General features: G+C 40.1%; 2 protein-coding genes across 2 annotated transcripts; one reads left to right on the forward strand and one right to left on the reverse strand.

Annotated features, from left to right (window-relative positions):
* The first annotated feature begins 64 nt into the window (after window positions 1-64).
* aagab (alpha and gamma adaptin binding protein) lies at window positions 65-3187 on the forward strand. The gene is made up of 10 exons (XM_023422556.2): window positions 65-236; window positions 497-687; window positions 781-877; window positions 980-1069; window positions 1168-1251; window positions 1352-1431; window positions 1618-1714; window positions 1813-1917; window positions 2104-2153; window positions 2621-3187. Exons 1-10 carry the CDS (start codon window positions 143-145, stop codon window positions 2696-2698), a joined length of 966 nt encoding a protein of 321 aa, XP_023278324.1. The 5' UTR covers window positions 65-142; the 3' UTR covers window positions 2699-3187.
* Window positions 3188-3299: 112 nt separating this feature from the next.
* Window positions 3300-14486, reverse strand: smad3b (SMAD family member 3b). The gene is made up of 9 exons (XM_023422548.2): window positions 14065-14486; window positions 10358-10551; window positions 10110-10244; window positions 9719-9793; window positions 9571-9621; window positions 7605-7817; window positions 7347-7484; window positions 7034-7178; window positions 3300-5265 (listed from the first exon to the last, which is right to left on the reverse strand). The coding sequence occupies exons 1-9, from the start codon at window positions 14265-14267 to the stop codon at window positions 5142-5144; spliced, it is 1278 nt and encodes a 425-aa protein (XP_023278316.1). The 5' UTR covers window positions 14268-14486; the 3' UTR covers window positions 3300-5141.
* Between the last annotated feature and the right edge of the window lie 360 nt (window positions 14487-14846).

Consider the following 14846-nt stretch of genomic DNA (forward strand, 5'->3'; position numbering starts at 1 on the left):
AAAGCTGTGAGTCCTGTTTCTTGAAATCTTGAAATGTTGCACCGGAAGTGACCGTGTGCTCAGTCAGAGTTGAAAGGTTGTCAGAGTTGGTTAACGTCGCGCTAAGCTAGCAGCTGGAGAGCTTTGCACTAAATATTATAAAATGTCAGCTACAGAAGAAACCGCAGAGATGAATATTCCCTGTGTGCTCATCACTAGCTGTGACAGTGGTTTTAAAGAAGAAGAGCTGATAAAACGTAAGGTTAACTTGCATGATTTGGCAAACAGGCTAATGTTCAACAAAGCTAACTTACTCGTAGCCTACAAGTCGCTAATACAGGTTAATAATACGTTTGTCTGAGCTTGTCAAGCTAGTTAAGTCATTTACTTTTGTGGGGCAGATATAAAGACGGCTATGCTAAGTCTCTTGAAGGACACAGCTGGCAGGCTGAGCAACGTAGCCTACCGTAATGTCTTATTTGTTGGTGTGCTTTAAAACAAATGTGTTTTGCCTTAGAGATCCTCAGTACGAAGACTTTGCCCGAGCCCACCAAGCGAGAAGAAACGGTTGCCTGGTATCCCTGGACAATCAACAACAAATATTATACAGCAGATGTCAGGCTATGTGTTGTACCAAGCACTTTTCAAATGTCGTCAGAAATTGCCCAGTCCATGCAGGCTTTCATCGCCTATTTTGACAGTACAGTGGTACGTAACTTAAGAATTAAGTTTTTGTTTTTATTTTAATCTCAGAAGTATATCCACTGATATCCGTTTATCTTGTGTGCATGGTGTATGCAGAAGGATGGTCTGGAAAAACTACATCCTTGGATATCAGTGGTGGAAGATCTTGCTCCAGAGGTGCTCATTCTGGTGTGTGACAGAGTCTGTGAAAATGGTTAGTTCTCCAGCGCTGTGGTGACTGCTGTTTTGGAGAAAGCACCAGAATACAACTTTTGAGGGATATTATATGACATCTGAAATTTTATTCATATTCTAGGGGTCACCAGACATGAAGCACAGCAGTGGTGTTTGGCTCATGCCTTTGAGCTGGTGGAGCTCAATCCACAGGAGTTGCCAGATGAAGATGGTGAGTTTTACAAGCAGTGGAAACTACAACACTGCATACTTTTATATCCATTGTTGGTTGTTTTGCTCATTTTTGTGCCCTCATGTTTCCCTTATCAGATGACTTTCCAGAATCCACAGGAGTAAAGAGAATTGTCCAGGCTCTCAACGCAAACGTGTGGTCCAGTGTGGAAATGAAGGATGGTGAGATGAAAACACATATACAATTACCTATTGCATTCCCTCACTATTTAATATATCTCTGTAAGTATGTCATGTGACAGTTTGTATATCTGTCTGACAGGGTACAATCAGGGGTTTGGTCTGATGAGCAGTTTGGTGGCCTCCAGACACAACAATCCACGGACCTGCCAAGATCCCCCAGTCAGTAGCTTTTTTTTCATGTAACCATTTTAATTTGCTTTAACTGTAATTTCATTTACATTTGTTCTTGTCTTTCTGTATGTTCTTGCTTTCTTTATTACATATATCAATCCATTTTCATTTAAATGGGATTTTAAATCTGTCAGTTTTTGAGGCATGCTAACCCTAGCTCCTTTTTTGTGGCAGTCTTCCAACTTGCCAGTAGAGGGCACACTTGATAATGAGGAGGCCAACCATACAGAAAGTAGTACCAATGCAGACACACAAGAGGACACAGTAGTTGGTAAGTGAGCGGCTTCTGATGGAATCTGTTTTTGAAATAAGAAATTATTTTCTTCCCAAACTTAGATTATTAAAATTCATTTGTTTTGATTTTCTCAGATGCAATGACTGATTTGGACATTCAGGAGCTTGCTAATCTGACAGCTGGAGATGCAGATGTGGATAACTTTGAACGCCTCTTTACGAAATTAAAAGAGATGAAAGGTAATGAGGAAAAACAAATGAACAACTTTGTCAAAAGAAAAATAGCCACAGCCTGTGTTTTGCCTTTTCAAAACTCATAGGATCTTTGGTCTGTTTGCAATTTGCTCTCATTGTTCATATTGAGGTCAAATCTTTGCAGAGCTGAGGTCATTTATGATGATTTGGTCTCTGATTTTAAATCTGCAGACAAAGCTTCTTCATTACCTCATGAGCAGAGAAAGGTTCATGCAGAGAAGGTAAGAAACTATTCACTGCAAGACACCAAACTTGAACCTGTTCACTTTCATAGTTTGTGATCATGGATGCATGCTTGAGTATGGTGATTGTATCAAAATTCTCAGTGGAGTAGGACATTACCATGGAATTGTTTTGAACATTGTATCACAAATTGTTAATAAACTAGTGTTTATTATCTAGACTAGACGATAGGCAATATTACTAGAGTCACCTCACACCATAATCAAACTAGTAAGTCCATGCTTAAGTTAATGTTGTGTTAGTCACATAAATTATTACATTAGTAATGTTAATAATGTGACATAGAAATGTTAGAAATGTTAACCTTATAAACACATTGTTAGAGTGATGACAGACTTCCTTTATTTAATTTCAGTCCAAATCATTGATTGGCGCAATCTGTTGTTTAAGTAAACATGCTCACACAAAATCTGGTTATTTACATTACAATAATTGTCATTTCCAGGTAGCAAAAGCGTTTTGGATGGCCATTGGTGGCGATGTTGATGAGATAGATGGGTTATCATCGGGTGAGGAAAGCTAAGAGTAGCTACCTGTGACTCCGTCTCCTTTCTCCTGATCCTCCTCCTTTCCTGGGGCTCCCACAAGATCCAGCGCCCTTTGACCTGCTTCTTGCACTTGGAATGTGGAGATGCTTACAGATGGCACTGAAGGCATAGTCGTGTTTAGAAACTTTTGATTATTAAAATGAAACGATTGCAATACTGGTGTATAGTGAGAAGCAGATGGAAATCCTTAATAGGGAGAGAAGAGAGCCCTTGTGTGGCCCTGACCCTCAATCTTCTCCCCTGGGTCCCTTCACTATGCGTAAAGCCCTCAGTGAACCTCAGCACATGATGGTGTTGCAGGTGGAAAAACATGAAATTAAATTGTGTGGGCTTTGATTTGTGTATTTGTCCTTTAGGTACAGTTGTCACATATATTTTCAAGTGACATAATGTGCCTTATCCTTAGAGTTGTAAGAAATGTAATGCACATTCTGTTGAATCAACATAAAGACTTGTGATTTTAATTTGTTCTGCTCTTTAGTGTGGCTTATTTACTGTGTAGACAAAACTGTCACATCTGTGAATATACAGCTAAACTCATTGTTATTAAAGAATAATATGCACAGCAAAATTAAATAATTTTTCCCAGTTGCAATTTATTAAATTTTCACAGATAACAAAACAATGGTCATTTGAGAACAAATATTGGGCTACATGAAATAAACATGTACATAAGACTTAGAATAGAAATCCACCAACTAAGAATATCAAGGAACACAAGTACTGATACAGATCTACCAACTACCTAATGCACTGTAGTAGACAGTATTTCAGTTTAGCACCATGTAACGTTTTAAATAGATAACATGGTAACTCAGTCTTATGTACTATACGTAAGTGCAGGATTAACATTGTGGCTTCATAGACAATGACCGAGGACAGCGAGCATATTACACATGCCTTATATTGTAGCAATGTACATGTAATATACAGTATTTTTTGGACAAGCAAATTACCACTAGAACTAAAGCGTTACACTGATCAACACATTAAACATGAAGTGCATCATTTACCCACAAGGAGCATTGTGTACTACTGGCTAACAGTTGGTAATATGTGAAAAGACCTGTATTTATGTTTTCACTCTACATCGTCATCGATGGATGAACCACAGTCACTGCTACTGAGTACCCTTCACACTGAATTCACACGGTGCATAAATTCAATCAGTCCACTATGATCACCCATACTGTATGTCATATGACTTGGAATAACGGTAATAGCTGGTGTAGTAATCCCATGTGTTACACTTAACAACCAGCTGACCCAGGTTAGAAAAGCCTGCATTACACAGGCCAAGTTTTGGGTCATTAAAGCAAAGTCTTTCTGTGAATCTACTCATGCCAGAGGTCAGTCAGGTCCACTGTTTCAAGCAATGCATGACTACAAGAAATCACAAGCTATAAATATTTATGTACAATCATATTGAGGCAATAATAAAAATATATTCCCATGCAGGACAGTATGCAAAAATAACTTATAAAATGTCTCTTTCACTGAGCAAAATAGTTTTCATACAAGGGTTCTTCTCAAGAAACAATGGTGCTAATGTCTATATTTTGTTTAAAATAGATAAAATACCAATTAAATGATCAATCAGATAATTGATGCTTTCATTAATATAGATAAATCAATATGGGCAAAGTACCTTGTACTTAAAATATTAATTAAATATATTCTATTTAATCACTACTCATAATGATATTTTTCATGTTAATTCATGGTTCAATTGATAAATAAGCCTCCCAATTCAGTGATTACAAAGAGTGGGTCTGGGACACTGACACACCAGTGATGTTAGCATATTCATAATTTTAGCTAATTCATAGAATCAAAAATGTTTTGAAACATGTAGATGGTGGCCAAGGTGAAACTGTGCCATAACTTCAACTTGGACAACAAACATCAAAAAAACGAAAGAACTTCCAACACAAAGATATAATGTCTGGGGCGCCCCCAGTCCTCACCCCAGCAGCCCAGGGTTCAAGTCCGGCCTGGGTCCTATGTTGCATGTCATCCCCCCATTCTCTCGTCGACCCTCGTGTCTCCCTCTCACAACCGCTATCACAATAAAGGCAAAAATGCCCAAAAATAACTTAAAAAAACAGACATGATGTCTTAATGAATAATGAAGAAAAAGGTGATTATTCTTTTGAAACCTACTGCAAATACCCTGTGGTTTCCTTTTGAACACATGAAAACAAATCAATGTACAAGTCCTAAAATAACCATCACATGGGGACACTAAATGGTACTATGGAAAGTGCTATGCATATGAGGTGAAATGTTAAGAGACAGCGAGGGAGGAGAGTGAACTGACGATTTGATGAATGGCGTATCTTTCCTTATAACTGACAGAAGCTTGAGTTTTCCTATGTGGTTTGTGTTCAAGTGTGTGGATGGGACAGAGGGCTGCTCCTACGACACACTGGAGCAGTGGATGCTGGGAGAGCCCATCTGTGTGAGGACCTTGTCCAGCCACTGCAAAGGGCCATTGAGATGCAGCTCTATCCAACAGGGGGTGCTGGTCACTGTCTGACGTCTGCAGGGTACAGAGAAGGAGAGGGGAAACATACTTTGTCTTTACTGAGAGTTTTTTATCATACATAATAGTACTACACTATTAAAATCCCTGTGAGACATCTCATTGTTAAAATAACTTCCATTATAGTCAATGCAGAGATACAGTCTACACGAGTATTTTTAGTTGAATTAACACCAACAGTGAGCCTAACTCTACTGGCCATTTCTGAGATCAATTGGGTTTCTGCAAGGGATGTTTTTCTCCAAGGTGTTTGGTGCCAGAAACACAACACGCACCACTTGTAGTCCAGTGGGAATCCCCTTTGCAAAGCGTGTTTGAAATGGGTTCATCTCCCACTCCACATCCCCCACACCACTGCATGCCTGCTGCATTCTTCTTCTGTTACTCAAACTTCTCTTGCCGACTCACAGTTGCACCCTCACCCATCAACTTCTTTTTCCTTTATAAGTCTGCTACCGTCTGTGTGAAGCACCCCTTCATCTTTTTTTTTCATCCCCAAACTGAATTTAATTATCCTGACCATAAAAATCAAGCCATCATACCTTTTCTTCTTAATTTGGGTTCACAGCTTGATGGAACTTTTGTGTCCTGAACATGTGCAGTGCAACAGACTCAAGGAAAACAAAAGGGGTGATGAGCCCTTAAAACTTTGTTTACTGATAACATCAAACAGTCTGAGACAAATGCAGGAGCATATGGACTATGTGTTTTGTTTTGTTTTTATTTTGTTGATTTATTTATTAATTTATTTTACGATGCAATTTAACATATTTATAGTTTATAGCTATTGCTAATTTTCAACTCTTGTGCCTAGTTGGGCTTTACATGTACAGTGTAATTGAAATAGTCAAAATACTATACTGAAGGTATTGATTGGGATGTGCAAAAACAAAACAAACACAAATAAAACTCACAAGATCATACAATAACAGCAAAACAAGTAGACGAATAGTCAAACAAAACAATTAACAATACAATTAGCTAGAAATGGGTACAGCTTGCATTTAGCCAGCACTTAACCTTTGTTGTCAAGGAATTTATACCTGGAATCAATTTGATTTCAGTTGGGAATGTGTTCAAACGTTGACAGCCCTGTTAAAGCAGGAGCTTTATTCCACCGTAGAAGCTGAAATAAGACCAGCTAACAGACATAACTATGGAGTGTGTTTCTATACAAAAAGCGAGCAGGTAAGGTGTGGCCATGAGAAGAGAAAGGTACACTGTGTGTCTGGTTCTGGCTGTACATGGCTTTATGTGCTATTGTGCCTTCATAATGACATTTTCTCCCATAAGAACCCTTAGAGAGGGGCAGGTTCACAGAAAGCCCATTTCAGACACCCTTAAACCCCCTGCCCCCGTCCCACACACTGGGCATTAGTCAGACCTTACAGCCTCCCTAAACATTCAATCTGTGTTTATCCAAGTAGTACTTATGACAGACAAAGAAAAGCAAAGTGACAGTAGGAGACTGTAGTCACTTGCTGGGTCAGTTAAATGTTACTTTTTAAGTCTAGTATCTGCTAGTCAAATTCTGAGTTATCAATTTTGGAGATGGAGATGGAAATTACATCAATTCTATGCTGATATGACAATGACCTGGTTGATCTTTCCAGTGCCTTATACAGTAGCCTTTAGTAAGTAACATGTAAATATCAATCAAAAATAAATATAATGCATTTATCAATTACTAGATATTATAAATATAGAATAATCATTATAAATATTCAGTTTTAAGCAGCTTAATTTGTTTAAAAAATGTATTTACCTGTACTCAGCTCCCCAACCCTTGACAAAGCTCATGCGAATTGTACACATCCTTGTGAGCTGGTAGACAGCCTCAAAGCCCTGATTGACTGACTGGGCAAGCAGGGCAGCAAACTCCTGATTGTTGAAGATCTTCAGGTTGCAACCTGACAAACAAAAGATTCACGATTAGGCTTACTGACACTGAGAACCATGTAGATGTTAGTGTCAGTAGGTCATTAGAACTCGGTTATGCTCTGGTCACTTTGTCTCCATTGGCTTCATGTGTTTGTTCATATGCTTTCATCCGTTTGTTCATATGCTTTCATGCTAACCTGGAGGGATTTTGCAGACAGTGGCAGGATGCCAGCCATAGCGCTGGTTGCAGTTGGGACTCTGGACAAAGATGGCACTGTCACTGAGACACTCTGCAAACACCTCTCCCCCAATGTAGTACAACCTCACGCCCCGTCCTGGAAAGGAAGAGAAACAATTGTAGCTCAGTGCACAGTAACCTCCTGATTATGTCAAGTGCAAATATAAAACGCAATTAGATCAGAGCGTATGTGGTACCTGTAAAATAAAATGAGTACCTATGTGTCTGCGTGTGAGCTCTACTGCTGAATTGCGGTTGACGTTGGACAGCAAGCCAAGACAGAAACGCTCAGAATTGGAAGGGTCTGTGAATCCATCTACTGTGAGGGAGGGCTGGGAGGCGTGGAAGGTCTCTCCTACGCGTTGGTTCAGCTCATAGTAGGAGATGGAGCACCAGAAGGCAGATTCACAGTACGTCACAGGCTGTAAGTCTGCGAGAGGAAAGGGCTTCAGTTAGGGCCTTGAAAAAAGGATGAAGAAGTTCATGAGAACAGGTAAAATGCTTTGGGGTCAAACAACCATTGGACTGTGAAGATGCACAGTGCTGATCATGTTCCCTTTGATTTCTCTTCAAATACCTCTTTCCCACGACCCTCATGGCCCCAGCCGGGAATAGCCAAGACATTACGTGCGTATTTATTATTTTTTTTAACAATGACCTCCTGGTGGCTTTCCACATAGATAGAATAACCTGGCAACCGGATGTTATTATTATTGCATTACCTTGAGCTGTCTGTAGCTAGCCTTTCCACAGACAAGGACAGACCATAGACAAAGACCCTATTCATACCATACTTACTCTGTTACTGCCCTGAGGCTAAGCCTCCCAGACGTAGTTCACTGCTCCTGTATATTACTCATCTGTCTCTCACACACATGTTCACCCCTACAAAGATATTCTAATCTGACAGTCTGTGGACTTCATACAGTACAAACAGCACCTTGATTAAGAATTAAGCAGTTTTTGGTTTACTGACTTCTTCAGTAAACTGAACAACAAGAAAAAACAGATGATGAGTTGTCCATGACCAAAATCAGAAGAATATAATCCTACTGCAGATTAAATCCCACCTAATCAGGATAATTTCTTTGGTGGAGGCATTTTATAGAGGAATCATCTTGACAGGACAGGGCATGTACACTCTGGTACAGTCATCAGGTACAGTGGGGGTTGGGTCAATTGTTGCAGTATTGCAGACTCAGGTCTCTAGAACTGGTCCTACATGTGTGCTCTTATTGTCACATCTACAGCATACATGGTATACACCAAGTACTTTAGGCAACTGAGCTACAAGGAAGCGCTCAACATTACCTGATGCTGGTGACCACCAAAATCTAGTCCAAGTGAACCTTTGTGCCATATCTTAAGGGATTCACTTGAGGATTTCCAAAGACATTGTGTTGACCTTTGACCACTGAAATCTAATCAGTCCGTTCTTGAAACCATGTGAATTGTTTTTGCCAAAATTGGAGAAATTCTCGCAAGTTGTATCAGATTAAAGCTAAAAACCAACCCACCAATAAGAATAGAGCTACAAACCAACTAACCAATCAGAATGGAGCTACTTAATTTATCCCCTAGGGGAAAGTCAAGTATATGGCTACAGACCAACCAAAGCATTAGAATATGGCCATGAACCAACCAACCATTCAGAATATGGGTACAATCAACCAATCAGAACATGGCTACAAATTAAACAATCAGAATAAGGCCATCTAGAAACCGACCAACCAACCAAACAACCAACCAACGAGAATAAGGCTTCAGACCAACTAATCACAATAAACCTACCAGCCAACCAATTAGATCATACACAGCTACATATCAACCAGAGTGAGGTTACAAACTGTCACCATGACCTTGACCACAATCTAATCAGTTCATCCTTCAGTACAAGTGAATGTTTGTGCCAAATTTTAGGAAATTCCCTCACAGCATTAATGAGATATCTTGTTTACGAGAATGGGACAGACAGACAGACAGACAACCCGAAAACATATTGCCTCTGGCCCTGGCTGTCGCCAACGTGGAGGCATGAAGACACATTGACATTATTTTGCACTGCAATAAGGATGGCTACATGTGATCTCAATTGGACTTTAAGTCATGGCTACTAACCATATGGGTGCACATAATGAATCCTGTGCTCTGTAAGTAAAGCTAACCCCTTTGGTTTTGCTTACCAAGATTACTGTTTGCGGGTGACACAGGATTGGGCGACAGGCTGGGTGAACCTGAAATAGAGCAGCAATGCAGGACTCGGTCATGATCTCGATAAGGCATAATTAGAACAATATGTGCTTGAAATGTGTGTATATTTACGCGTCTCACCTGTGTCCATGCTGTGGTTAAGCTGGTGATCATTTGTCTCACCATCCTCACTCAGATACCCTGGTGGGGGAGTTTCTGTAAAACACACAGCACATGAGAAGATATTACACACATCCTTTCAGGTCAGACATATTCTACAGTTACTGAAATCAAATGTTTTTTGTGACTTGAAAATGCTGGACTTTTTCTGCTTAGAGACAAGAATTACAATACAACCAGCATTTACCGTTTCCACAATATCTAGTATTAATTGTAAACAATGAATTCAGGGATATAACCATTTTGGACAGCCCTCTCCAAATTAAGCATACACTAAACAATCAATGATGAGAATACAAGCTCACAGAGTTGTAAGTTCTGCCTTCAGAATGAGAGGCACTGATTTTCTCACCAGGAATATAGTTACTCTGGGGCTCAATGCCAGCAGGGAAGTTGGTGTTCTCAGGAATGGATGGACTGTAGTCATCCAATGGTGGGAACACTGCAGGGATATCTGTATGTCGTGGTACTAGGACAGGAGGCAAAACTAGAGACACGCATATACATTCATTAAGGACATGTTGAATTCTGTATACTTTATGGCAAAAGCATTATTTTAAATACAGTCATTTGGATCATGTAGCAATTAACTGTACTCACTTGGCGTCTCCACCCTCTGGTAGTGGTAGGGGTTGACGCAGACTTCATCCTTCTTGGTGTGGAAAGCAAATTCACAGTGGTCGACCGCTCTCAACTCATGGTGGGACTGCAGGTCTGGCCAGCGCCACAAGCGACAGTAGATCACGTGAGGAAGACCTTTTCTGTGGGAGACCTGGAGACGCCCATCTAAAGACCTGAAATATACCATCAAAGAGACTGTCATGCTACATGCAGATTAAATGTAATCACTCTGTGTTGTTTTTGCTCTATGCTCTGACTATTACTAAAATTATAAGATAAAACATTAAAATGTTACCTAGTTCTGGATAGATCAACATTAACAGAGGGCAGAGCACCAGAGCATTTTTCAAACAATAGACCAGTTCATAATACATTTTTCCAACACTGTTTACATGATGTTTGCTTTTTTGACATAACCACATCAGCTGTCTGAACCATCCTTAAAATCAAACACTTAATGCCAAGTAATCATTTGATAATACAAAAAAGCCTGAGCCTGGGCACAAAGTCTACAGAAACTGATATTAGTGGTTTTCAAATGCAAAGACTGATGATGATGTCCTACTACGAAGTAGCTACAACTGCATTGACTGTATAAAAACACAGTTTTTGGCCTATGTGCAGAAAGTACTGAAACCTGATATCAACAGTATTTATGTACCCGTGAAGAGTGGGACCATATATATTGCCATGAAACGCAAATGACTAAAAAAGGAGGGGAAGTATGGAAACTGATCCTTGATCTCTCTCCTCACATAGAGTCCAGTGTGGTTACAACTTTTTTCCAGTTGAGCTCAACAACAGTTCAGCTCATTGTTAGTCTGTCTGACAAGAAACATATGGTTCTCATTGTGTACCATGGCTTGACCTCCCGTGAAGTATGTCAGAGAGGACTTGGGTCCAAGGAAAACAAGTTAAAGCTAGCTTTGCACTAGTTTTAAGGTGACCAACAAAACATCTTATTAATATCATTATTTTAAACCAAAATATTCTAATTTCCATTGAATAGTTTGAGTCGTTGATGACAAGATCAAACAGCTGACAAAAAACCAGACAACTTCAGGCACCATTAGGATTTGCCTTATTTATACTATATTCTTTGAGGTAATTAAAGACATAGTGATCACCTTACATAGAAATGACATTTTTTTGTTTTTAAATAGAACTTTTTATGAACAGAAGGACAGTGTTCCTGTCATTGCTGTGTTATCTATCTAACATAAGCAATAGATTGCTGCACTGAACCAAATAATGTGTCTATCTTAACTATTATGGTAGGTGTATGTTTGCTGAAATGATCACTTACATAAAGAAACATTTTATTAAAAGCACAGAAGCATTTTCTGTAATTCCATGCAACATGCCAGCCACATCAAGCAGCAGATAACCTCTGAATTTTTAACTAGTGTGTTTAAAATGAACAACATGCTTTGACAGTCTTTACCAGTCTTAAAAAAAAATGCATGTCTCAGGTAAAAAGTTAAATCAGAGACGGACACTGTTCCCATGAAGTTGGATAGTTGGCCACATCCTCCAAACACACACCACAGCCCACCACCTTTACATGCTCAACAAACTAATCAGTTCAAGCTTTTACTACATCAGTACCCACTGTAAAGAAGATGGCTGCAGACTCATTTTCGAGCCCCTTTTCCTGCACAGAGGGTGGATTTGTTGGGTCAGCTGAGGTCATTCTCATGGCTCTCTGGAGATGGGTTTGGGCTGTGACTCTTCTCCCTGATTTGTCACTCGTCTGACATGGAGGCCACTCTGACACACAGCTGGACGGAGTAAACCCTCTCATCTGACAGACGAAATAACAACTGTACAGCTGCCAGCCAAAAACTCACAGGCATCCCAACACCTCTTATCCTAATAATATCCTCAATGAGAGAGAAACCACCCTCTGTCAAAGAGTTTTACTCCATAAGTAACACTTAACATAACAAGCACTTTTGATGATTCTACACAAACACATGAGTGTGTACTGCTCAGTACCCCCACATTTATAAACACAGTACAGTACAGCACAAAGTAGGCCTGCTATATACCAGTATCACAGAATCACTGTATACCCAGCAGATAGCAAGACAGCTGTTGTTCTGTAAACTTACAGTCCCTGAACCCACCGAGAGTGAACCGCAATCCAAACAGTGGCCCACACCCTCCCTAGAGCCTCGAGCACATTCCGAAGAACTGAGAAAGGGTTTTCAATGTAAGTTACCACCCATGTTCTGACTTCTATATACACCATTATAGAGGACGCCCAGTTTCATTAGCAATTAATCCTACAAGCTGCCTGATGAAATATTCAAAGAAACATTTTTTAAGGATGATTAACAATTAAAGAAGTTACTGAAGGGTGTATTCACGCCCCTTATACTCTGCCTATTACCAGTAGGGCCAGGATGTCAACGTGCCTTATTTACTTTATGTAGGAATAATGGGACAAGAGACAAAGAAATCTATACTGTGCCAACACCAAAATTAGTTCAGTACATCATTTCAGTAGAAATGATGTAATGTATTTACAGTATACTCTGTGTTGTTATGTCTCTTTATGCCCCCCTGGCTGAGTTAACGTTGAAGCTTATGGTAAACAATTTTCACTTTATTTCAAAGTACATAACATTTGAAAATTAGGCCAGGACAACAGGTGGAAATAAGGATTCAAGGCTAACAGTGTCTCATTTACAGTGTTACTACTGAATGAAAACAGTGTCCAATGAGTAAACTAGTTGAACTGCATATACTATAACATTAACATAGCTACATTACAATAACACTTGCTGACTCACCCATACCACTGACAATACAACTGTATGAATGCACGCGTCTTCCATCACACCCCAAAAATCTACCTCATATATCAAACTATACTGGTTTTCGGTATCCCATAAGGGGAATCCCCCAACGAGCACTTATGCCAGCTTTCCCACAGTGCACACACTCCAGTCTAAACATCCTCCGTGAGTCAGAAGTCTACCTCGCCAAACCACCCCTTCTCCCGATCATCACACGTGTGAACTGTGGACACACTTGTTTATGTAGCACTAGATGTACCACAGGCTACCGTGTCAGCAGGTGAAACTTGCTTACACATTTGAGAAACACAACTGTCCCTCACATTCCTTCACAATCGTGACATTTTAATTGTACCTGGGAAGGTTACCGCTGATCCACCGGTTCTGCAAACTAACGCTGGAGTATGACATAACAGACTTAAATGTGTGGGGTTGCACTTCTTTGTGCAGCAACGTTAGCTGACATTCATAGCACCAACTCAACCACAGACGTTAACAGTTTGTCATGTATCGGTATTTCAGACTGACAAAATGCCAATTAAGTGTTAAGTGTTTACAAAACAAAATAAAAAGGTCTAGCAGAAAAAGCGGGTTAAGTTTGCATTTAACAGCTAATGTTAGCTCTAGCTACTACCTATGATTGTTTTTACAGCGGTGGCTAACTAACAATGCAATCAAAACCCACTGCAACAATCAGACTTTTTATCTGCGCATTAATTACTTTGGTAACTAATCTGTTTCAGTTAACGTTGATACGTTATCAAAGGAGACTGCTCAGGCTAACTAGCCAGCTAATCGGCTAATGTTAGCTGTCATGAGCAGTACTAGCTTGCTAGGTTAGCTAACTACGAGGAAGCTAGTTTGCGCTGTCTGTGTGGTTACCTGGGTATGGTTATGCATTTCGTGTTGACATTCTGTGTTGTGATGGCTTTTTCCAACTCGTCCAACTGTCCAGTCTTTTTCAACTTCTTCACAAGACTTTTTACAGCCTTTTCGCACCATTTCTCCTCTTGCCCGTTCTGCTCTCCCTTCTTCCAGCCAAGGAGCCTCTTCACGATTGGAGGAGTGAACGGTAATATAGACATTTTATATTGAAACTAAAACAACTAGTTACAGTACTGTGGTTTAATTCTGGCACCCAGAATTGCAAACGGCACAGTTCGTTGTTCCTGTGATAACGACTTAGTCAGCTAGTTAGCTTAGCTCGCTAAACTCCCAGACAGACAAATGGCTTGGTCGCTGCCGGGGGCTCAGCAGCAGCGGCGGCGGCTTGCGTCGCAGGTTCACTCCGTTCAAGTTGGAGTGGAGCAGCTCCTCCACTAGCCAGGCTGTCTGTATGCCCCTCCTCCTCCTCCTCCTCCTCCTGCTGCTGCTGCTCACTCAGCTGGTCTGTCCTCCACCGGCTTCAAGCAAGGGTTTTCTCAACATATGCATCTTAACTCTTAAGTTCTGCTCGTTACAGTACAAACGCTGAATTAAACATTGTTATATGGGGGAAAAAAATAAACCAAATCAGTTCATTTGCAAGTCCCGTTCCCTGCTTAGACTTTTAGATTCGATGAAACAATTAAACAACTGAACGAAATTGCTTTGATGAAATCATTCTCTCTGATAAGCTCCTTTTGGTTAAATGCTATTAACAATTCAGATACTGTCTGGCATTT

Source organism: Seriola lalandi, unplaced genomic scaffold (genome assembly GCF_002814215.2).
Source record: "Seriola lalandi dorsalis isolate HSWRI2012SDOR001 ecotype SW California unplaced genomic scaffold, Sedor1 jcf7180002054682, whole genome shotgun sequence".
Classification (NCBI taxonomy): Eukaryota; Metazoa; Chordata; class Actinopteri; order Carangiformes; family Carangidae; genus Seriola; species Seriola lalandi.